We start from the raw sequence: 23143 nt of genomic DNA, 5'->3' as shown, positions 1-23143 counted from the left end.
GCTGGGCTTTGAGATGCCTGCAGCCTCACCAGAAGCCTACCTCACAAGGATTCTGATCCAGGCAGGCCTGCACTTAAGATCCTGAGAAACACGAGATCAATGTTCTCACCAGTGGGATATGGAAAACAGGAATTAAGATCATAATAAGACATAGAGTAGTGTCTTACAGTCAGTTAGGAAATTAAATAAATATAAAGTAAGATATCAACAAAGAAAAACAAATTTTTATTGGTGCTTTTTCTTTTTTTGGTACTGGGAATTGAGCTTCAGGTACTCAGCCACTGAGCCATCTCCCCAGCTCTATTTTTGTATTTTATTTAGAGCAGGGTCTTCACTGAGTTGCTTAGCACCTTGCTTTTGCTGAGGCTGGCTTTGAACTTGAGATCTTCCTGTCTCAGCCCTCTGAAACGCTAGGATTACAGGCGTGGCCACTGTGCCTGGCTATTGGTTCATTTTAGTTACATATAACATTAGGCTTCATTCTGACATAAATATTAAAACATGGAGTATAACTTGCTATAATTCAGTCTCTAGCACTTCCCCCTTCCCTTTCTCCTCCCTTCCCCTGTTTCTTTCCCTCCACTGATCTTTCTACTATTTACTTCTAGTTTTATTTTTTAATTAGTGTCTTGTGAATATTCATAAAGATGAGATTCACTGTGGTATATTCATATTTGTGCACAGGAAAGCTAGATAAGAGTCACCCCACTGTTCTTCACTTATCCCATCCCTCCTCCCTTCCCTCACTCTCCTTCATCTACTCCACTGATCTTTCTTTTATTTTGATGGGATTCTACCCACCTTAGGAAAGCAAATTTTCTTTTTCTTTTTTTCCGCCAAAGCTTTACTGAGGTAAAATTGAAGTAGAGTGAAATGCACATATTTGAAGTATGCAATTTGATCAATTTTCACATGTATGTAACCAATACAATCAATTTTAAAAAAGCATTTCCATTACTTTTTTTTAAAATTAGAAATCATGCAGACTGTGCTCCCTGCACAATTTATTACATTAAAAGTCAATCACCTTAAGATATATAGAACCCCACTCCCACACGTCAACTACTGAATGGCACACTTATAAATATCAAGGAAGAAGGCATAAGAAAAGTAAATTAAAAGTGCTTTTTTTTTTTTTTTTTTTGTGGTGCTGGGGATTAAACCCAGGGCCTTGTGCATGCAAGGCAAGCACTCCACCAACTGAGCTATATCCCCAGCCCAATTAAAAGTGCTTTGAATTCAGTGATAATAAAAGCTTAAAATATCAGGATCTCTGGGATGAAATAGTATTCAGATGAACGTTATAGCTTAAGTATCAGAAAGAAGCTAGAGTAACAAATTATTTTCAAATTATGGAGTAGGAAGGAAAAAATATGAGTAGGAGCAGAAATATATGAAATAGGGAAGAAATAATACAGCTAAAATTTGGTAAAAATCAAACAAGTCTAAAAAAAATGCAAGAACACAAAATTAATAGCAACAAAAAGGGAGCTATCAAAATAACCCTACTGATGTTAAAAATATATTAAGGCAATATTACAATTGTATGCCAACATATGTGACAGCTTTATTATTTCTAATATTGGCAGAGATACCTAAAATCCTATAAGGGAAGGAAGAAGGGTGAGAAAGAGGATTAGAGGAGATGAAGGGAAAAACTAGTCAGTTTTTTTGGGGGGCAGAAATCATAAAATTTTCTCCCCAAATGGGGCAAAGTAAGAGATTTAGGAGAAAAAGAATTGTAATTTCAGCAATAAAGCTGATAATGAAAGTCCTGTACAGTAAAGATCAAATCAAAAGAGTCTTTGTGGGAATAATTCCATATTATTCCCTATTGTAATATTTCTTTCTTAGGTTTCAGCATTAACTATCTTTTATTTCAAGATTTGTTGCATATTAAAAATTGACAAATAGAGATATATTTCATTATGTAAACATTTGTTATTGCAGAATTTTAAGCCAAAAACCATCAAGGATGTCATTTACTATTAAATTTTGGTCACCAATGTCTTAATGTTCCAGTGAATATGTCCCTCCAAACTTATTAACTAATGAGCTTTTTCCTATGGTAAACCTTCAAGGTGATCACTATGTTTATTCCTGAAAATCTATAATGTTTATCAGTATTGAAAACTGAGTTTGCATAAGCAAGAAAGTCTATTTTGGGTCTTGATTTAGTTTTTTTAGAAGAATTTTATCAAAAGATGGAAGCCTTTCCAATCTAGGATCAACTTGTTCATATTATCGGTTGGCACTATAATTATTGGGTGAGTATACAAAGTAACTTCAGCTACCAGAGTTCCATGTTCTGCAATTTACTCTGAATATTTTCACTAATAGAATATTTTATCTAGTTTTATAAAATGATCATAGCCTCTGTGGGTTGATATCATGGGTGGGCTCTCTACCTTCCCTAAGTTGACTCAAGGCCTCTCCGTTCTCAGAGTCACCACTGGTTTTGATTTTCTGCACGTGTCGAATGTGGCAACACAAATCTGTTGAGCCACACACCCTAGACCTCTGCCTCAGCTTATGTTTTCATGAATCCCACAGATTTATCTACAGTGGAAAACAAAATGAAAACATTTTCCTTTCTAGTGTACCTAACTTTAGAGATTATTTTAAAAGTATAAACTATTTTAGAGCATTTTAAATAAGATTTCAGTTGTAAAGATTTAATTTACTAAATAAATTGTTTATTAGTCAAATAACCTTATATATTAAAAATACATGTATAAATCTAAGATCGCAACTTAAATATAAGATCTCTATATGATTTATCAAAAATTTATAAAATCTCTGTAATTTTTGAAGTTATTCTTTGATTTCTCTAGATAAATTATTTCCACTGAAAATACGGCTGTACCTCAACACAATAAAAGCCACGTCTCAAACCCACAGCAAACATCATATTCAATTATGAAAAGCTAAAAGCTTTTCCCCTAAGATGAAGAACCTGGCAAAGATGCCCCTTTTTGCCACGTATATTCAACATAATACTAGAAATCCTAGTCTGAGCAAACAGGTATGAGACAGAAATAAAAGATATCCAAGCTGGAAAGGAAGAAGCTAGATTGTCCCTGTTTATAGATGAAATGATCTTATGTTTAGAAAGCACTAAAGACACCACCAACACAGAATGAGTAAAAATAGAAACAACCTTAAAATTAATATGGAACCACAAGAGACCCCCAAATAGCCAAAGCAACTGTTATGGATTAGGTATGAGGTGTCCCCCAAAAGCTCACACGTATGAGACAAACAAGAACACTCAGAGGTGAAGTGACTGGGTCATGAGAGCCTTAACACACTCTTGGGGATTAACAGAGCAGTAACTGAAGGCAGATCAGGTATGGCTGGAGAAGGTGCCTTTGGGTTCCACATGTTGTGAGCTGAGCTTAGTCTCTCTCTGATTCCTGATCACCATGTGAGCCGCTTTCCTCGGCCACACTCTTCTGCCATGATTTTCTGTTTCACTTTGAGCCCCAAGGAATGGAGCTGGCTATCTACGGACTGAGACCTCTGGAACTGTGAGCCCCCAAATAAACTCCCTCCTTAAAAATTGTTCTTGTCAGGTCTTTTAGCCAGAGCAACAAAAAAGCTGACTAAAACGGCAATCTTGAGCAAAAAGAACAAAGCTGGAATCATCAAACTATCTGATTTCAAAATATACTACAAAGCTACAGTAATCTGTTTTTGTACTAATGCAAAAACAGACCACATGTTCCAATGAAACAGAGTCCATAAATACATTCATGCATTTGTGGTTCGGTGCTTTTCAACAAGGCACCAATGGGGAAAGGAAAGAATTTCTTCAATAAATGGTGCAAGGAAAACTGCATATATACATGCAGAAGAATAAAACTGACCTTTATCTCCACATACAGAAATAAACAAAAATAGATTAAAGACTTAAATTTCAAAACTACTAAAAGACAACACAGGAGAAAAGTTGTACACCATTCAATGGCCTAGACTAAGAGTGTTTGGCTATGACCATGTTACGGTTTGGACCTAGAGTGCCCACCAAAGTCTCGTGTGTTGGAAGGTTTGGTCTTCAGCTTGCAGCACTATTGGGAGGTAGTGGAAATGTTTAGGAGTTGAGGCACAGTTGTTGGAAGTTACGTTATTGAAGGTGTGCCCTTGAGGGGGACATTGGGCATTGGGATCCCAGCCCCTGCCCCTACTTTGGTTCCCAGCTACCATGAAATGAACAGTCTCCTATGTCACATGCTTCTGCCATGATATACTGTGCTGTCACAAGCCCACAGAAAGGTGGCCAAGTGACCACGGACTGAAACCTCTGAAACCAGAGCCCAAATATTCCTTTCCTCATTTTAAGTTGATTTTCTCAGGTATTTTGTTACAGAGAAAGCTAAACAAAGAACCAAAGCAGAGGCAACAAAAAGTAGAAAGACAAATATGGTATTCAACCTGCCCCCCAAAGGACTCAATTGACAGGATCAAGAGACAACGCATGAAATGAGGGAAAATATTGTAAACCATGTATCTCGACATGGAGTTCACATTCAAAATAAACAAGGAACTCAATTCAATGGCAAGAAAATAAATAACCTGGTTAAAAAATGGACAAATGACCTGAACAGACATTTCTCAAAAGAACACATATAAGTGGCTAACAGGTACATGAAAAAATACTCAACATCACTAATCGTGAGGAAAATGCAAATCAGTGAGATATTATCTTAAAATGAGATATTACCTCACACCTGGCAGCACGGCTATTTTCAAGGGGATGAAAGATAATGAGAGCTGGCCAGGATGTGGAAGAAAAGCACCTGTGTACTGCTGTTAGTAAGAAGGCAAATTAGCACAGTCATTATGGAAAACAGTATGGAGGTTCCCCAAAATATAAAAAATAGAACTACCAGACGATCCAGCAACTGGGTATAAAACCAATGGAAATGAAATCAGTATATCAAAGAGACATCTGCACCCCCATGTTCATTGCAACATTATTCACAATACTCAAGACATGGAATTAACCCAGTGTCGATCACTGGATGAGTAGATAAAGAAATAGTGGAATATATACACACTAAACACTGTTAGCCTTAAAATAGAAGGAAATCTTACCTTGTGACAAGATGAATGAACCTGGAAGACATTATGCTAAGTGAAATAAGCCAAGCACAGAAAGACAAATAACACATGAGCTCACTTATATGTGGAATATAAAAAAATTGAACTCACAGAAGTAGGGAAGAGAGTGTTAGTTATCAGGAAATGGGTGGGGGTGAGGAGTTGGAGAGATTGTTCACAGGACACAGATTTCAGTTAAATAGGAGAAATAAGTTCAAGAGATCTATATTGCAACAGTGTGATGACAGTTTGCATCAATGCACTGTACTTTCTTTGAAAGTCCCTAAGAGAATAAATTTTAAGTGTTCTCACCATAAAAAATCATAAACATGTGAAATAATGCATACATAAATTAGCTAGCCTGAGCAATTCCATAATGTATACAAACTTCAAAACATGTTGTATAAATATGTACATATTTTTCAATTAAAATTAATTTTAAAAAGACAAGTAGGGGAAAAAGAAAATAGATTCCTCTTTAATCCATAAAGCGTATGTTCCAAAATCCCCAGTAGCTGCTTAAAACCTCAGATTAATACTGATCCCTAAATATACAGGTGGAACATGAAACCGATATGATGCACAGTTTCAGAGTTTGGAGAGTTTTGAATTTTTTAGATTAGGGATGCTTGACTGGTAAAATCTGGGTAAACATTCCAAAATCCAAAAAAATTAAAAATCAGAAACACATTTCTGGACCCAAGCATTTTGATAAAGGATAGTAAGTCTATATATACTAAGTAAGTTTAATTTATTTTATTTTATTTTATTTTCTTTAAACCACTCTTTCTCGGTTTATTTATTTATTTATTTTATTGGTTATTCAAAACATTAAAAAGATTGCAGAATCACATCGGTTACACATCCACATTTTTACATAATGCCATAATAGTAACTGTTGTATTCTGCTACCTTTCCTATCCTCTACTATCCCCCCTCCCCTCCCCTCCCATCTTCTCTCTCTACCCCATCTACTGTAATTCATTTCTCTCCTTATTTTTTTCCCATTCCCCTCACAACCTCTTATATGTAATTTTGTATAACAATGAGGGTCTCCTTCCATTTCCATGCAATTTCCCTTTTCTCTCCCTTTCCCTCCTACCTCATGACTCTGTTTAATGTTAATCTTTTCCTCCTGCTCTTCCTCCCTGCTCTGTTCTTAGTTGCTCTCATTATATCAAAGAAGACATTTGGCATTTGTTTTGTAGGGATTGGCTAGCTTCACTTAGCATAATCTGCTCTAATGCCATCCATTTCCCTGAAAATTCCATGATTTTGTCATTTCTTAGTGCTGCATAGTACTCCATTGTGTATAAATGCCACATTTTTTGTATCCATTCATCTATTGAGGATCATCGGGGTTGGTTCCACAGTCTAGCTATTGTGAATTGTGCTGCTATGAACATTGATGTGGCAGTATCCTTGTAGTATGCTCTTTTAAGGTCTTCGGGGAATAGTCCGAGAAGGGCAGTAAGTATAATTTATAATTTATAAATTAGGCACAGTAGGAAATTAACAATGATAATTAATAATAAAAATACATTTTATAAGAATTTTGGATTTTGGAATTGTAGAAAATAAACTGGACTTTATTAAACTATTATTTAAATTATCACTATAATCATAAGAATTTTGGATTTTGGAATTGTAGAAAATAAACTGGACTTTATTAAACTATTATTTAAATTATCACTATAATCATAAGAATTTTGGATTTTGGAATTGTAGAAAATAAACTGGACTTTATTAAACTATTATTTAAATTATCACTATAATCATGTGCCTACAGAGGATAAGGTTCTGGGTAAACTAGTAGTTGCTCACACATATAGAACACCTAAGTGAATAAGGGGTAGGATGAGGCTAAGTGCATTGCAGAACTTTGAGAATGAAAAGAAAGAGCTCAGTTTTAACTAATTACCCTAAAAGAATTAATTACCCTAAAAGAAATCTTCATCTCTGCCTACAAAGCTGAGATTTTCAATAATAAGACCCAAAGTCTAATCATGTGGGTAGCTGAATTATATACAATACAAAACCAAATTCCCAAGCTTGCAAAGTATCCCTTCCTTTGAAAATGGGATGGGGCTTGTATAGAGCTCCTGTGAAGCTCGGGCTTTGGATTTCTGCATTCTGTCATGCCTCCTTTGCCAGAGGCAGCAGCACTTCCACCCTGTTTGAGAAGGTAAGTCTGCTTTTTGTGAAGTTTGTAAAGTCAGGGAATTGCTTTGCACACAAAAGGTGACTCTCATTGTTTCTAAACTTGTAACCAGACAGGAGTCCACTTTGATATAAGAGAATGAGGGATAAGACATGACCTGTTAGGAGACAGAATTTAACAGAATAATTACATGATTCTTTCAATTTTTTGTAGACAGAAATCTGGGGAATGGGTATGAGAATGGATTCTCAGAGATGAATTACAGTGCAAGAAATAAAATTTTGATTAGTCCATAACAATTTGGGCTCACAATGAATATCAATTTTCTAGATTTAATGTGTTAGCTTCAGTGTACTGGTTAGTTTAGTTGGTTGAATGAAATCTGAACTCAAAGGTAGATGATGCTAAAACATCAGAATTTCCTTTATTATATTGCAGAACAGAATCCCTCCTCTTGGTATGTCTGACATTTGGGGTGGCAAAAGTCTTTGTTGCAGGAGGCTGTCCTATGCACTGTAGGATGTTTAGCACCATCTCTGCCTTGAATATGTAGCAATCCTCGAATGTGTTCAGATAGTGTTGAGAGAAATATTCAGGGTAAGGGGAAGGTGAAGGCAACATTGTCTCTATTTGGAATAAAAGAAGTTAGCAAAGACTTGGGGAAACTGTAAGATTAAGTGGGTTTTTAAATGTAAAACCAGCTCATCCATTCTTCAATTCTGTCCCTTAGGAGAATCTAGAGGACATTCCCTTCACCAAGTCTGTGACTCAGTATCCCTACAGAGCTCTGTGGCAGTTATTCTTGGTGGCATAGAAATGACAGTGGGAACTGCTGTCACGGAATTGGGCTTCCAGAATTCAATGGAAATGCTAAGATTCTTAATGGCAAGAGCTACCCAGAATCATCATTGAAAATGATGGAGCATGGTAACTAGAAGGAATAGTAGAGCTGGAGCAGTTATCAGAAGAGTCTGATCTACAGAGATCTTTGGGGTTTGTATATTCACCTAATAATTTGTCGACCAATTATTTTGTAATTTCTATATATACAACTCTATTATATGCTAAGGATGCCTGATTTCTTTTTGCCCTTGTCAACTTTTCATTTCTTTGTCTTTTTTAAAAATATTTTTTAGTTGTAGATGAACACAATACCTTTTATTTTTATGTGGTACTGAGGATTGAACCTAGTGCCCCATACGTGCCAGGCAAGTGCTGTATCACTAAGCTCCAACCCCAGCCCCTTCATTTCTTTTTCTTACTGCCATGTACTGATTTGGTTTCTAAGACAAAGATGACAGAAGTGCTATTAGTGAACTTGTCTTTTTCTTAATCTTAAAAGAAATGTTATTAATTTTTTTTGTCATTAAGGATAACTTTGCTATAGAACATGTACCTTTATAAAATTAGGAAAATTCTATTCCTAGTTTCTAGGATTTTGAAAACAATATTTGATAAATGCCAACCCATTATTGCTTATTCCATTTCTGAAAAGACTTTGCAGAGTTAGTTTCTTTCTTTTCTTTTCTATTTTGTTTTGACTCTTATATCTCTGGATACCTTTTTTTTTTTTTTTTTTTTTCAGTCTCTTTCAGTGGAACATTCATGTCCCTAAAGTTTAAGTTTTGGAAACTAGTCCTCAACAACTTCATTTCTCTACCTATTACTTTTTTCCAACATGTTCTCATTCCATGACTTTAGAAATCATGTATATATACATGATTCCCACACATTTATAGCTCCTGTTGCAATCTCTTTTCTGAATACTAAAGTTAAATACAACTGACTAGTCTTCTCAGCAGCTCTTACTTATCATGGCCCAGAGTAAACTTTTTTTTTTTTTTTTTTTTAAATCTCCAGCTCTTTAAAGCCTAGTTCTAATTGCCACCATTTTATACTTGGACTATTACAGTGTGGGTCTCATTCTCCCTTCTTCTACCCTGGTCCCTTTACATTCTTTGTTTTCTTAAAATGTACTTTCTTTTCAGAGCAATTTCAGGTTAACTGAAGTTGATTCTTCATATAGTAAATTCATCTGTTGAATATAATTATGCCAGATCACATCACTTCAATCAAAGCCTTCCAATTGCATTCCCATTCAAAGTTCTTGAGCTTCCCAGTTCTTTCAGCACAGAAATCTCAAGTTCTTTCTGAAAAGGGGCTGGAAAATTTTTCTTAAAGGGCAAGAGAGCAAGCATTTTAGGCTTTGTAGGTCAAATGGATTCTATTGCAACTACTGAATATCATAAATGCTACACACCTATACACAAATAGCAGTAAGATCCTAAACTACCATGACCAACCAAAATCATTGTATTTTGTAAAATATACATGAAATTTACAAAAATATAACTATTTTAATTTATAATGCTTAATATTTTTAGTAGTTCAATACGTAATTGGCTGATTAAGAAATGAGTACAAGGTCCAGAATTATACATTTTTACACAAAGATTATGTCAAGAACATTAAACTATAGTTTTAAATAATTTCTTCTGTAAAATGTGTCAAACAATTATTAATAGAGAACTTACTTTAGATTGCTGATTCTAATTTCTGCACTTTCAGTGAGTTTTTTTGTTTCTTCTTTCCACCGATCAGCTGCCTTCTGTTGAGTAGCTAAGAGATGTCTCAGTTCAATAGTGGAATTTCGATTACTGTCTTCCATTTCTCTCAACTGAACTTCAAAACCATGTTCCTTTATTAACAACTCATGTTCCATTGTACTGATCTAAGGAATAAAGTGAACACAGTAACTTTTCTTCAAATACTAAAAATGTCAGTAGGAAAAAAGTATATTATGTATCCTAAAACCATTTTCTTTAACTTACTCTTACTTTTGATGCCAGAATTCATAGAAAATGTTCATGCTTTTAGTAACTGAGAGCTAGGTTTTTAATGAAACAATTCTGGATTTATATATTGATTTTAATATTGTCTTTCAAAGAGCTTTGTAAAGTAGAAGAAAAGTATATACTGGAATTCCTTTACCATTTCAGTTGTAGTATAAATAATGTATTTTTTAAAAAATACATAAATAATGGTCTTCAGAATCTCATGTGAAAATGTCTTAAATATATATATATTTAATTTTTTAGACATTGTTGGATCTTTATTTGATTCACTTATTTATATGCAGTGCTCAGAATCGAACCCATTGCTTCACATATGGTAGGCAAGTGCTCGACCACTGAACCACAACCCAGCCCCTTAATTATATTCTATAAATTTATGTTATTATAGTAAAAACATCCTAACACAGAATGAAAATACAAGTAAGTGCCCTTTGGATACCCTGGAAGCTTCTTCAAGAGGTTCAGAGAGAGGTAAGTTCCAATGGCTTCAAGGCATCGTATAGGATGAACTGCCTTTTCTCATATGCACCTACAATGCAACTACGTGTCCTGTCCTTGAGGCAGCTGAGAAAGTGGTTACTGGGATAGTTCTTATATTCTGTGGTTCAAAAGAAAGACCCAGGTGGGGGAAAGCTGGGAGGTGACCCGACTCCTTTGGTGGAGTCTCAGGCCATCTTTATCTTGCTACCTGAAGAAATAGGGCAAAGAAACCTGTGTTGTGATATTTTAAGGTAATGTATTAAAAGTGGCCACAGATGGCTTGGCTTCTAGTAATTCATTTAATATAACCATTTTCAAACTGAAGATACAATGAACAACTCAACTTTACCAATTCAAAAACAACAAAGAAAAACCAAACAACAAAAATACCCATGGCTCATGTGGGAAAGCTTCAAACTTCCTATCTTTAGCACCTCTGATAAATGTGACATACTTTCTGTAACTCTTAAATATGCTTTCTCAGGTAGTACACAAGTAGAATTTAAGATTATATTAGTTTGGACACTGGAAAACCACCTTGCACTTATCAACTGGCGTCCTGTTCCTGCCACGCAGTATTCCTGAGGTTCCTCGACACCTACTGCTGTCTTAATAACTTCTAAATGACTGGATTCTGCAAATTTAGATTTGAACACACTTTTCTTTCCTTCTCTGCCTTAATCTCCACTTCTTTTGGTTCCCTATGATTCTAACATCTTACTTGGAAAAAAAACCTCCCAGTTTCTGCCAGTGTCTGCCTACCACACGTATTAAAAACTGATTTATGCATCTACATGCAGCTTTAGGACTTCACCTGCTTAGCCAACTTCCTCTTGTCCCTTGGAAGTTCTATAGTGCCATAAGCCTTGCTCTAAGGTCCGTCTGATAACCTGGCCTCTGCCTACATTTCCAAGCTTGTGTGTTGCCACTATTCCCTTCCCCCTGCCTCTACCACAATGTGTTCTCACTCTGGGTCTTTCTCACATCTTGTTCCCTTTGCCTGGAATAATCATTCCCTTCCTCCTACCTTTGTTATAAGGAAAACACAGGGCTCTACGCTGGGAAAGAAAGAGGGGCTGGTAATTTGTAATTTTATGTTTAAAGTGTGTCCATCTCCATGCAGATTATAAGCTTAAGGATGGGTACCATATTTGCTTTGTTTACCATTGTATCTTTGGCACCTGGAACATAGGTTGTCAAAAAACATTTGCAAATTAAATGAAAGATGACTTTTTGGTGTCAAAGTTCAGTCTTAAAACAAACCCCAGAGCCTTTAATCAGAGCAATTCCAACTGCTCAAGTGGGAGGTCTGCGTGATGTTGAAAGGCCAATGGCCACAACTGAATCTCTTTCGGCAAAAATTTTATTTTTTATTAAATTGGGTTGGAAAGAACTGGAAAAGGGGAGAGTTGGAGCTGAAAGGAATGCAGTGGCTCTAAAATCAAATGAAAATGCCATAATAAATTGTTAAGGTTTTCATCCAACTGACCTCCCAATATCTCCCTTTCTTTACCCCGACAGTTCCTTTCAGTGTATCCACTAAATACCATACTCTCTTCCAAAGGGAAACAAAGAAGCAAAGAGTAGCATTAGACTTCTATGTTGTCAAAGAAATAATCAGCTGCAAAGGAGCTGAGAGCCCTCCTCCTCCATAAATAGAATTATAGCTACCTGTTTTGGTTCCATCAAAGTATGGTGACCTTTTATTTTTTTGAATTATGGTAAATGTTTAGTATGGGAACTTTCAGCACACATAAAGTGGATTACAGTGATTTCCTGTACGTCCATCATCCAGCTTCTATAACCACATCTATTAAGCTCATAGTCACCTTTGTGTTTTCTATATTCCTACTCACTTTCCTCTGCTAATATTTATCTTTCTTTCCCTTACAATGAAGCAATGTAAGTTATTTGTTTGTTTTGTATGCATTTGAAGGACTATTTTCCACTTTCACTCTCTTAATGGTATCTTTGATGATTAAAAAATCTTAATAAATTATGAAATACAATTAATTTGTCATTTCATTACAATTAGTGCTATTTGTGTTCTATTTCAGAAATATCTTCCTACAAAAGGAATGAAGATTTTCTCCTAGAATTCCATGGTTTTATGTTTTAAACCTGGTGATTATTAAATCTGAGTTTGGTTTTGTACCCTATTTTATGCCATTGATCAGTTTGATTTTTTTCAAACTTTATTCTGATGTCAATAACACTATCTTAATTTCTGTAGTTTCATCTCTAGTATGGTTCCTCTCCTTGATTTTCAAAGACTTCCCACAGCCTAAAGCATAAGGTACAAATTTCTTTGTATGATATATAAGACCGTCTTTTCATAGTCCATGTTGTTATAAATATCTGGTGTTCTTAATATTTACAATAGGAGGCATTAAATATATGTTGATACTAATTAGGCTGGAACATGACTTCTTATGGGTTCTTCCAGCAACAACAAAGAAAAACACTAATTTATCACGTTATATCCTTACTATAAAACTGTAAGAGGTAGAGCTTTATAATAAAGAGTCAGTGCCACTTTTTGCAAGAGCTTGTGGAATGGAGAAAGGTCAGTGAATTCTGACTTTGTTTCTGGAAACTCCCTTTAGCCAGGTTATCATGCTCCTGTTACCAAAGTGTGTCAGCAGAAAGTAAAGGGGAGAAAAAACAAAAGAAAGGCTTTTTGTTGTTGTTGTTTTTATTTTATTTTTTCAAGATGAGACTTTTGCTCCTTGCCTTCTTCCTGTCGTGGAGTTTTGGGACTCACTGAGTGGTTTTCTCAGAGCACACTGATATAACATCCTCTTACAGTTAGTTTTAGAAAAGTTCAATTCTTGAGAGGCTATAAGAGAGGGTGAAGGAAGGAGGGCATTCTGTAAAGTTATCTAATCTATAGTTTTGCTAGTGTTGCTTAAATTGCTTTGGCAAGAATATCAGTGTATTTCACGGTTGGAAAAGAATTGTGTGTGTGTGTAGATAGCGAAGGCAATCATTCTCAAGTGTGCTTGCCAAGTTCTATAATACTGCAATGACTGGTTGACACTCTGAATTATGATTTAGCGCTATCTGATCAGAAGTAAAAAAAAAGTGTGGGGGGGGCTTAAAAATGATGTTTTACTTGGTTTTTCTCAATATTCTCTATACTTTAATTTCCCCAAGAACACATTTAATTCTAAGTAGTCTCTAAAATACCTTTAATTTGGCTTTTTTTTCAGCCTCTAGAGCAATCTTTCTTAAATTCTCAGTCTCCTTCAGTAACTCTTCATTTTCTTGCTGAAGTTTCAGCCTTTGTTCACTGACGAAGCCACAATTCTCCCTCTCAGACTCCAATATATTTTGAAGTTTCTGAATCATTTCATGGGAACGTGATATCTCTTCCGAGGAGCTGATTTTTAAAAAAGGCAAAAAGAACTCTTAACTCTTAATGACCAATAGCAGAAATCAAAATGTCTACCCATCTTTTCTAGTACAGACTTCTGTTTCCTTTATTCAGAGCCATTTTTTTTTACTTTATATTTATGTAGTTTCAAAATGCTATGTAATACATTTAACAATGAAGGCAAATATATTTAATAATCTTAACTAAGAACAGACAAACAACTGTTACCACTCATCTGGAAAATCAATGTGAAACTTATGTCAACTTTTTACTAACACTGAGAATTATTGTATAAAGACTTTTCAAGGAACAAACTGAAGACAATAATAACATAATCATAATCAAAACTTTGCTTCATCAGTAAACTCCACGGGAAAACATAACAGTTGACTACACTATGAGATTATGATAAAATCTATTTTCATATTTTCTTGTTTCATGTCTTAGAAATGGTTTTACAAATTCTAGTTGTGTAAACTTGTTTTACCACAGGTATCAGGTTGTGTTTCTTGAACTTTCTCAGTCATGGATTATTAGGTGAGATAAACTTTCAACATGTATGATTCAACATGTACTTCAATAAATACACTTCTAATTTTTATTCCTATTTTCTAAAATTTTCATCTTTTCCATCCCAGACAATCACCACTCCGAACATTCCTGGTCAACAGGTATCAGAGTAAACACCTATCAATATCACTTCTACATTTATATTGTAATGGCTTGAGGCAGACACGGTTAGTTATTTTCTGACCTTTACTGCCTCCCTGCTGTATCTTTGCTTCCCCAGTTCCTCCCACATTCTTGTATGCTCTGATTTCTATATTAAATCCTTGATTCCACTAAACATGCTGCTCTTTTTCTTCTGTTTAAAGGCTGGTTGACAGAGTTGCTAATGAAAGGAGGTATTCAAGCAATGATAATAAAAGAATGCTAATATTAGAAAAATGCTAAGATCAGAAACAACCACACGTTTCTGTGCCCTCTGTCAAAAGTCAAAAAGTCCACAATGGAACAGAAAAACCAAGTGAACGACAGCACATATATGTCTTGAGTAGAGGAAACTTTACAGTACAAAGAACTGTTTTTTAATCAAATTATTTGGTGAAAAAAATTGAAGGGAAACCTGGAGACAAATGAAGACTAAGAAAAAGCAGTCCTAGCATTCCTGAAACCAGAAGTGGACAGGAAAATTCACAATTAAGAGAAAACCTTTGAACGAAGTGACTGTAAGAAAACCTTTATCTAGTGCACCTCCAAGCGCATGTAAAAATTTACATTGGAGAAAAGTCCTATGTGTATAGGGAATGTGGGGTAGTCTTTGCTACTTTCTCATGTCCTAACAAACATGAAACAATTAATCCCAGAAAGAAGTATACTACTTGTACAGGGTGTTTGGAAGTCTTTAGCAACTCCCATTTCCTTAATGAAGCAAAAGAACTCAAGAAGTCTATAAATGGAGAGAAGCTTTTTGCATGTAAGGAACATGGGAAAGCATTTTATCTAATCTTCACACCTTATTCAATATATTCAAATGCATACTGGGAGAGACTTCTACAATTGAGGGTTGTGGGAAAGACTTCAAAACATCTTACACCTTATGTAACCTATAAGATTTTATAGTGGAGAGAACTCATATGGAAGTAAGGAAAATAGAAAAGCCTTTAGATAGTACTAATCTTTCACTGAATATGTAAGAACTCACATCAGGGGAAAAAAAGCATATGATGTAACAAATGTGGGGAAGTCTTTAAAATTTTCCATTGTCTCATGTTTACATTAGAAAAAATTCCCATGCAAGTCAAGAACATAGGAAAGACTATATATCTTACACACCTTAGCAAACATGAATGAACTCACGGTAGAGGGAAGCAATATATGTCTATATATACATACAAAAAAGGATATGAATGTGTGTGTGTGTGTGTACACACACACACACATATACACAAACAATACACACACACATATACACAAACAATACACACACACATACACACAAACAATACACACACACACACACACACACAGATAGCCTTGTGAGTAGGAAATATGGACCATCCTTAGTTGTTACTCAACCTTTAGGAAAGAAGTGGGAACCCATGCTGGAGTAAAACTCTGTTAAGAAGTGAAATAACCTTAAATTGTTAATCTTCCTTAGGAAGTAAATAAAAGCCCCAAGAGAAACTACATTAATGTGAACAATGTGGAAAAGTCTTAGATTTTTCCTTATATCTCAAAAATTCATGAGGAATTTACAGTGGAATAAAATCTTACAAATGTATGAAATGTGGAAAAATATTTACTTTCTTTTCGTTCCTGAAGAAAAATGTGAACATACAACTAAAAAAGAAACCTCACAAATGTAAAAAAAGTAGGATAGCCTTCAGTTTTCCCTGGATAGTTGAGGAACGTATGAAAATTCACACAAACATTATGAATGAAAGAAATGAGGAAGTAGTTTTCTGTGACTGTGTCCTGTGGAAAACACGTATGAATTCACCCTGCAGAAAAATGTGAACACAAGGAACCTGAAGAAGACTTCAGTGACTTCTCTTTTTACTCTACACAGAAAAACACATAAATAGAGAGACACTGTGAATTAAAACAAATGCAGGATCTGAAGGGATGTGCAGTGGAGGGATACCTATGAACAAATGGTATTGAGAGAAACCTTCACTTAGTACATACAAGAATTTCTAGGAATATACTGGCTCCTTCTGCATGCTTCCTTTGGAAGTAATCACACAAGCAATTATCTGAATAGATTACTGAAAATCACAATATGTTTATGAAACAAATATGCAGAATCTCCTTTTGAAAAAACACTTCAGGTATTAGTGTATGTATTTTAAGAAATAAAATTGTCTTCATTTAAAAATATCTTTTGAATATATAGACAGATTAGAGTTTCAGGTAATTTAAATAAATCTTTACTATACTTAAGTAACATTCTGGTGAAAAAAGGTAGATTCAGAAGGGATATGGCATTTTATAGGTTTATCACTTTTATAGATAATGTAATAAACATGATGGTTCATTAAATAATATGCAATATCACAAGAAACATACTAAAGATAATTACAAACAATTACAATAACTACATAGTATGAAAAAAAATAAAATGGTATGCCACTGTTTTCCTTCTGAAGAAACTGGTTTTTGGAAATAGTCTTGAAAAAAACTGTATTTGGTCCTTTCAACACAAGATGTATGAGTCTTCTCTCTCTCTCTCACACACACACACACCCAGGAATCTCAAAAATCATGGGAATTCTGAAGATGTCATCACAGAAAACCCAAAAGAAAACTTACTTAATTTCAAGTTGTTTTATTCTACTTTCTGCTCTCTTAAGTCTTAGCTGAAGATCGTCTTTTGAGCTCTCTGCAATCAGATATCTTTGGTGCATTTCTTCCAGTTTTCTGTAGTCACTTTCATTCCCTCTGCCTTCACGGTAAATCTGCAGAAGAGGCTTATATGTGTACTTCCTTACAGAAGGAAACCCTCTTAATAAATTATACAGTTTAGATACTGAAATCAATGATGACAAAAAGTCACAATCATGTATTCATGTTTCCACTATAATGTATTAAAACACATCAAAGATTAATTCTAATTGCTTCACATTTACAAAATAAAATGCTGAAAACTGAGATATAATCACTTATTTTTAAAAAATTACTCATGCTAATAAGATGAAATGTAAAGCAGCCAAAGCTAAAAACAAAACAAAACATACTATAAATGTCAACTCAGAGATAACCATTGGCAATTCTTTGATAAGCAACCTTTGAGACAATTCTCCAAAATTCAAATACTGCAATGAGTAGAACTATCTGGCTCCACAATCTCCCTCTGGCTTATCTGGACAGTGATGTAGCTATGGGAGTTCCCCTTCCCCAGCAGTGGCTGAACCCCAGCTTAGCTTCTCATGAGACTCTGGCCTTGCACTTATAGCACAGGGGCTGACACACCCCAAGGGAAGCAAGGTCTTCAGATGGTAGTATTCTCCATTTTGATTAGTCCCACCCAGCTATACCCCCCAGATCCAGACCACCTGGTCACGCAACCTGTGTTTTCTCCACTGACTAGACTGCTGTCACACCTGCACTATGAAAAGGCAGAGTACCAGCATGTCTGCAAGGTGTTGCTAGCACAACTACACTTCAGACTCAGCAGGACTGTGACCAGGCAGTTTGGTCTGAGGGACAGGGAGAGAGCAGTGTGCCTTTGCTCTGCCTGCTGCCTTCAGCCTTGAAGGTGCTCCATTTCCCCAGTGGAGCCTATTCCTTGATCCAACCCAAATAGTGTTCAAGAATTTCTCAAACCCCAATGTACAGTAACAGGTGGCAAGCTAAAGAGGACCCAACCTGACAGATGGAGGCTCACAAGATCTACCTTCCAGGAGCGTGGTAACCAGGAAGGTCTCACTTTGAACACACGTATACATTTCTTTTCTTGAAAATCAGGCTGTATACCAAGTTCTGCTTTATAAATTATTATTTTACTATCTGGTGTCATGATTTTTGAGAACAAGGATATATCACATGATTTTTTGTCTATGTAGCTCATCTTTGAAAGTCAAATGCTTACTATCATTTACTATTTCTTAATATTGGACAAATTATTTACTACTCTAGGACAGTTCCTAATACAGCATCTAAAATATTGTATGTTCAAATTTGGTCTTTTTCTTTTCCCAAGGCACTTTAAAAAATATGATATTTGTTGCTAATAAAAAAGTGTAAAGAGCTAAGCTCTATGGCACATGCCTGTAATCCTAGTGACTCGGGAGGCTGAGGCAGGAGGATTGCGAGCTCAAAGTCAGCCTCTGCAACTTGGTGAGAAACTTTGCAACTCAGTGAGACCCTGTCTTTAAACAAAAAATAAAAAAAGGGCTGGGGATGTGGCTCAGTGGTTGAGCACCCCTGGGTTCAATCCTCAGTACAAAAAAAAAAAAAAAAAAGTGTAAGAAAGAAAGAAATTTTAAAGTTTTTCTCAAATATTAATTGAGGTCAATATTTTTCCTGATTATTATAATTTTAAAGGCAAAAATCATAGCAATGTTACAATTTTCTAGTTAATTATTTTGTTATTTTTGTAGATGGTCTAACCCCAGAGAGAGCTGACATAAAATTAAAAAATGAAACTTCCTATTGGGATACAGTTAAGCAAGGAGTTTTATGGTCAAAGAATATGATTGTTCTTGGAAAGAAATGTATGCAGGCAATACCAGAATTTAAATGAAGACTCTGAGTATATTCCAAGAAAATAAAAACACTCACCAGGAGAAAACTTATAAATACAAGGGTTGCTAGTAGATAATGTGATGAAAGCAGACAGAATTGTTGGATATTTGTAGTTGTGTTTTAGGTAGGTATATTTCCTTTTTCTTTTTACCTTTTCTAGTTCTTCTTCCACAGCTTTTTTTTCCCTAATGGCTCGTTCAATTTGGCTTTGTTTTTCATCACACTCCTATAAATTCAAGTTATAGTGTAAATAAATATATTTGGTGAAACCTTAAGGAAAATAGGGGGAAATGAAAAAGTAAAATGACTTGCTCATAACAGAAATATCATACTTACGTTAACAACAAAGTAAGGTCATAGTGACTAGAAACAAACCAAAACTTAATTTTCAAGAGCTACTTATCCTAGGATTTCAGAAGTGACTTCTAGTTATAGACTGCCAAAGAATTCTACTTCAACCGACTAGGTGGGACGTAGGTTGGGTGATGGGGAGGAAAAAATAATCAGGGTCCCTTTCTCACGGTACAGATGCTTTTATGTACTCTTAATAAACATTTTGGAAAGGGAACATTGAGCTAGATAGTAGTATAATATCCTGGGGGATATCCTCAGGCTCAAAAGGTGGCAGGTGAGCAAATTCTAAAACAGTTAATTTCTCTTTGCAAAACTTACAAACAACCATGGGAATACTAAATATGTTTTATTAGCAGGAACATGAAACACTTTTGCTCAAAAATTTTATGCTCAAAAGATTTTAATCAGTAAACTTAGAAAGCATATCAATTAATCAATAAAATTTCATATTTTGCTAATAAAACAAAAATTATTCTAATTCCTGGTTTTCTTCACAATTATTTATTTTATACGTTAATGTGTTTTGGAAGATGAATATAAATAGCTTTTTATTATTGTGAATCATGCTTCAGAGGAGTCTGCTTTTCTGATAGTATTCTGCTAAAGATATTTAATTATCTTTAATTATTTTAAATGTGACCCCCAAATTAATCACTTTGGTTATAATGAAGACCTTTACCTGATGTTACAAATCAGATGAAAAATTTAAGTTTAGTATTTTTATTAAGATAGTATATTCAGTGTAGACCAACTGCACCTTTAATATTTCATTTATGCTCTTGTATACTGGAAGTTGTTCGTCTATTAAAAGGTAGTTTTGGGGACTGGGGTTGTGGTTCAGCGGTAGACTGTTTGCCTAGCACATGCAAAGCCCTGGGTTCGATCCTTAGCACCACATAAAAATAAATAAAGTAAAGGTATTGTGTCCAACTACAACTAAAAAAAATAAATGTTAGAAAAAGGTAGGGGCTGGGGTTGTGGCTCCGTGGTAGAGTGCTTGCCTAGTATGCGCAAGGGGCTGGGTTCGATCCTCAGCACCACATAAAAATAAAGTAAAGATGTTGTGCCCAACGAAAACTGAAAAATAAATATTAAAAATTTCTCTCTCTCTCTTCTCTCTCTTTTTTAAAAAAGATATTGTGTCCACCTAAAACTTAAGAATAAATATTTTTTAAAAAGTTAGTTTTGTGATGCTGAATATGATATTTCCTCTATTTTATAACTTTTCCCATGTGACTTTCAATATGTATGTTAATGACAAAGTCAGATTAAACTTTTGGGCCTGGCATGTGGGTAGAAAGACCAGCATGTTATAGGTATGTTACATATACATGTCCATGAAATTCACCATATCATATTGACAGGTGAATATTTGATTAACCCAGTGTAACAAAGGTAAAATGAGACAAAATAGTTGAAGCCTTTATAGAAAATTTTCATATTAATTCTATTAAAAACACTACAATGCTAACACAAACATTAAAAATTAATTATTAAAAGGTTTTTAGAGTTATTAGCTAATCACCCCTGATAAACCTATATTTGGAGAAAACAAGACAAAATGAAAACAGCTATTTTTCAAGCACTCATGGAGTATTTCTGAAATCATATCCCAGCATAAAGGAAGCCTCAGCAAATTTTAAGACAAATATCATATACACCTTGATCTGTGTCCCTTGTGCAACCAAATTAGAAATCAACAATAAAAAGACAGTCTAAATTTCTGTGTACTTAGAAACTAAAAAATAGGTTTTCAAAAAAAAATTCAAGATCTAAGAAAAGATTATAATGAATGCTTCATTTCACTCCTATATATGTGTGCATTTATAACTGATCTTCTTCCTCATTTGCAAGAGATTCATGGCAGAATTAAAATCTTGAGTGTTCTTAAAAGAAACTCTGCCTTGCAGTAGAAGCTAAAGGCTGTGGGGTGGGTATTGGTTCTCTAAAGAGAACAGTAGCTTAGAGTGCACTGCCTTTAGCTTTTTCTTAACCTATTTTAAAAAGGTGCATGCAAACCTAAATATGTAAGTTTTTTTCTTCCTGTAAGCATAACTTAATTTTGGGTTAGTCAAAATATGTTAAACTTACTCTCAGACTTAACTGTTTTGGTAAAGATAGTTACATACAATTGCTTTTTTTTTAAAAAAATAATTTATTTTTTAGTTATAGATGGACACAATATCTTTATTTTATTTTTATGTGGTGCTTAAGATCAAACCCAGTGCCTCACGCTTGGTAGGCGAGCACTCTACCACTGAGCCACAACCCCAGTCCCATACAACTGCTTTTTAATAACAGAAAACAGGGTTGTTACGCCTGAGACTACAGCCTAGATTTTTCTGGGAATATATACTTTTTAAAAGTAAATGAAAATGTCTTCATTTAAACATATTTTATAACATATTTAATGTTCAAACACTTTAAACAGTACAGTTTTTTTTTTAAATATTTTTTTTTATTGGTTGTTCAAAACATTACAAAGCTCATGGCAGTACAGTTTTTTTTATACACAGAATCAACATGACATCAGATTATGTTTGATGTTTAGAAAAATAACTTAGCTATGAGAAAGAATTGTATTATCATAAGCATTAGAAACATGTTTAGTAATAAACTGAAGTTATCAATTTTTTAAAACTTTAGAGTGAGTTTAATATAACTTTTATTGTTACACAGATAATAATTATTTTAAAAATCCTTACTAGTCCTCATTCCTTTGGGAAAACAGAACTAATTTTCTTGCTCTTGCAGAGTGGACAGTCCACTGAATAATTCTAGACCAGGGTAAAGGCACTGTTATTCCTCCTCTTCTACAGAGAAGAGAGTCTTCTAATAGCTAATCAGCTCATGGAATAGAATAAGCAAGATAACAGGGTGAGGTAAAACTGTATGACAGTGAATGGCACATGACTAATTAGCCATATTGCATCCCATTAATTTTACACAATGTTCCTATATCACCAAAACAAGTGATACTTAAAAAATAAATAAAAAGCAATAGTGTTTCTGATTCTATACATTCAGGACCTGTACATAATGTACACTACAGTATTTGTAGAATGTGGAAAAGACCTGATTCCTCTTTCAGATGTATTTAAACATCATTCAGTTAATAAATATTTATTTCAAAATATACTGTGTAAAAACACCATAGGAGGCAATGGGGGAAATGAAGGAAGACAAAAGACTTTCTACACCAAGGTGCTTCCAATCTAATTGAAGGGATAAGATTTCATGGAGAGAGCACCAGTTTGTGTGTGTGTGCAGACATACAAAAGTGCAGCATCTTTATTAAAAGACAGCTCACTGCTCCGTCTTGTAACAGATGAAAAGTGATAACAGGGATTCAGAAAAGTTAAGAGTTTGTGAAGATGTAAATATCTTTCCATTTCCTGGAATTGCTTTTATTTTTATTCTCCTACAAGCAAAACTTTAAAATTTCATCTCCTCGAGGCTGGGGTTGTGGCTCAGTGGTATAGCACTCACCTAGCATGGGTGAGGCAGTGGGTTCAATCCTCAGCACCACATAAAGATAAATAAATGAAGGTATTGTGTCCATCT

General features: G+C 34.7%; 1 protein-coding gene across 5 annotated transcripts in view; it reads right to left on the bottom strand.

Annotated features, from left to right (window-relative positions):
* Sclt1 (sodium channel and clathrin linker 1) overlaps positions 1 to 23143 on the bottom strand; it is a 161184-nt gene that overhangs the window by 37291 nt on the left and 100750 nt on the right. For 4 of the 5 annotated variants that reach the window (XR_013092145.1, XM_076864458.1, XM_076864457.1 and 1 more), the window contains exons 15-18: positions 19377 to 19451; positions 17291 to 17436; positions 13789 to 13981; positions 9799 to 9995 (exon numbers count right to left, since the gene is read on the bottom strand). Coding sequence is in view for 4 of the 5 variants with exons in the window: in XM_076864458.1 (XP_076720573.1) it covers positions 9799 to 9995; positions 13789 to 13981; positions 17291 to 17436; positions 19377 to 19451 (611 nt within the window). In the remaining variant the exon portion in view is untranslated. The remainder of the gene's footprint in view (positions 1 to 9798; positions 9996 to 13788; positions 13982 to 17290; positions 17437 to 19376; positions 19452 to 23143) is intronic. The other variant, XM_076864459.1, reaches the window with a different exon arrangement.

This window comes from Callospermophilus lateralis, chromosome 8 (genome assembly GCF_048772815.1).
Source record: "Callospermophilus lateralis isolate mCalLat2 chromosome 8, mCalLat2.hap1, whole genome shotgun sequence".
In the NCBI taxonomy this organism is placed as follows: domain Eukaryota; kingdom Metazoa; phylum Chordata; class Mammalia; order Rodentia; family Sciuridae; genus Callospermophilus; species Callospermophilus lateralis.
The sequence above is the reverse complement of the archived record's forward strand: the minus strand, read 5'-3'. Positions and strand labels throughout refer to the sequence as shown.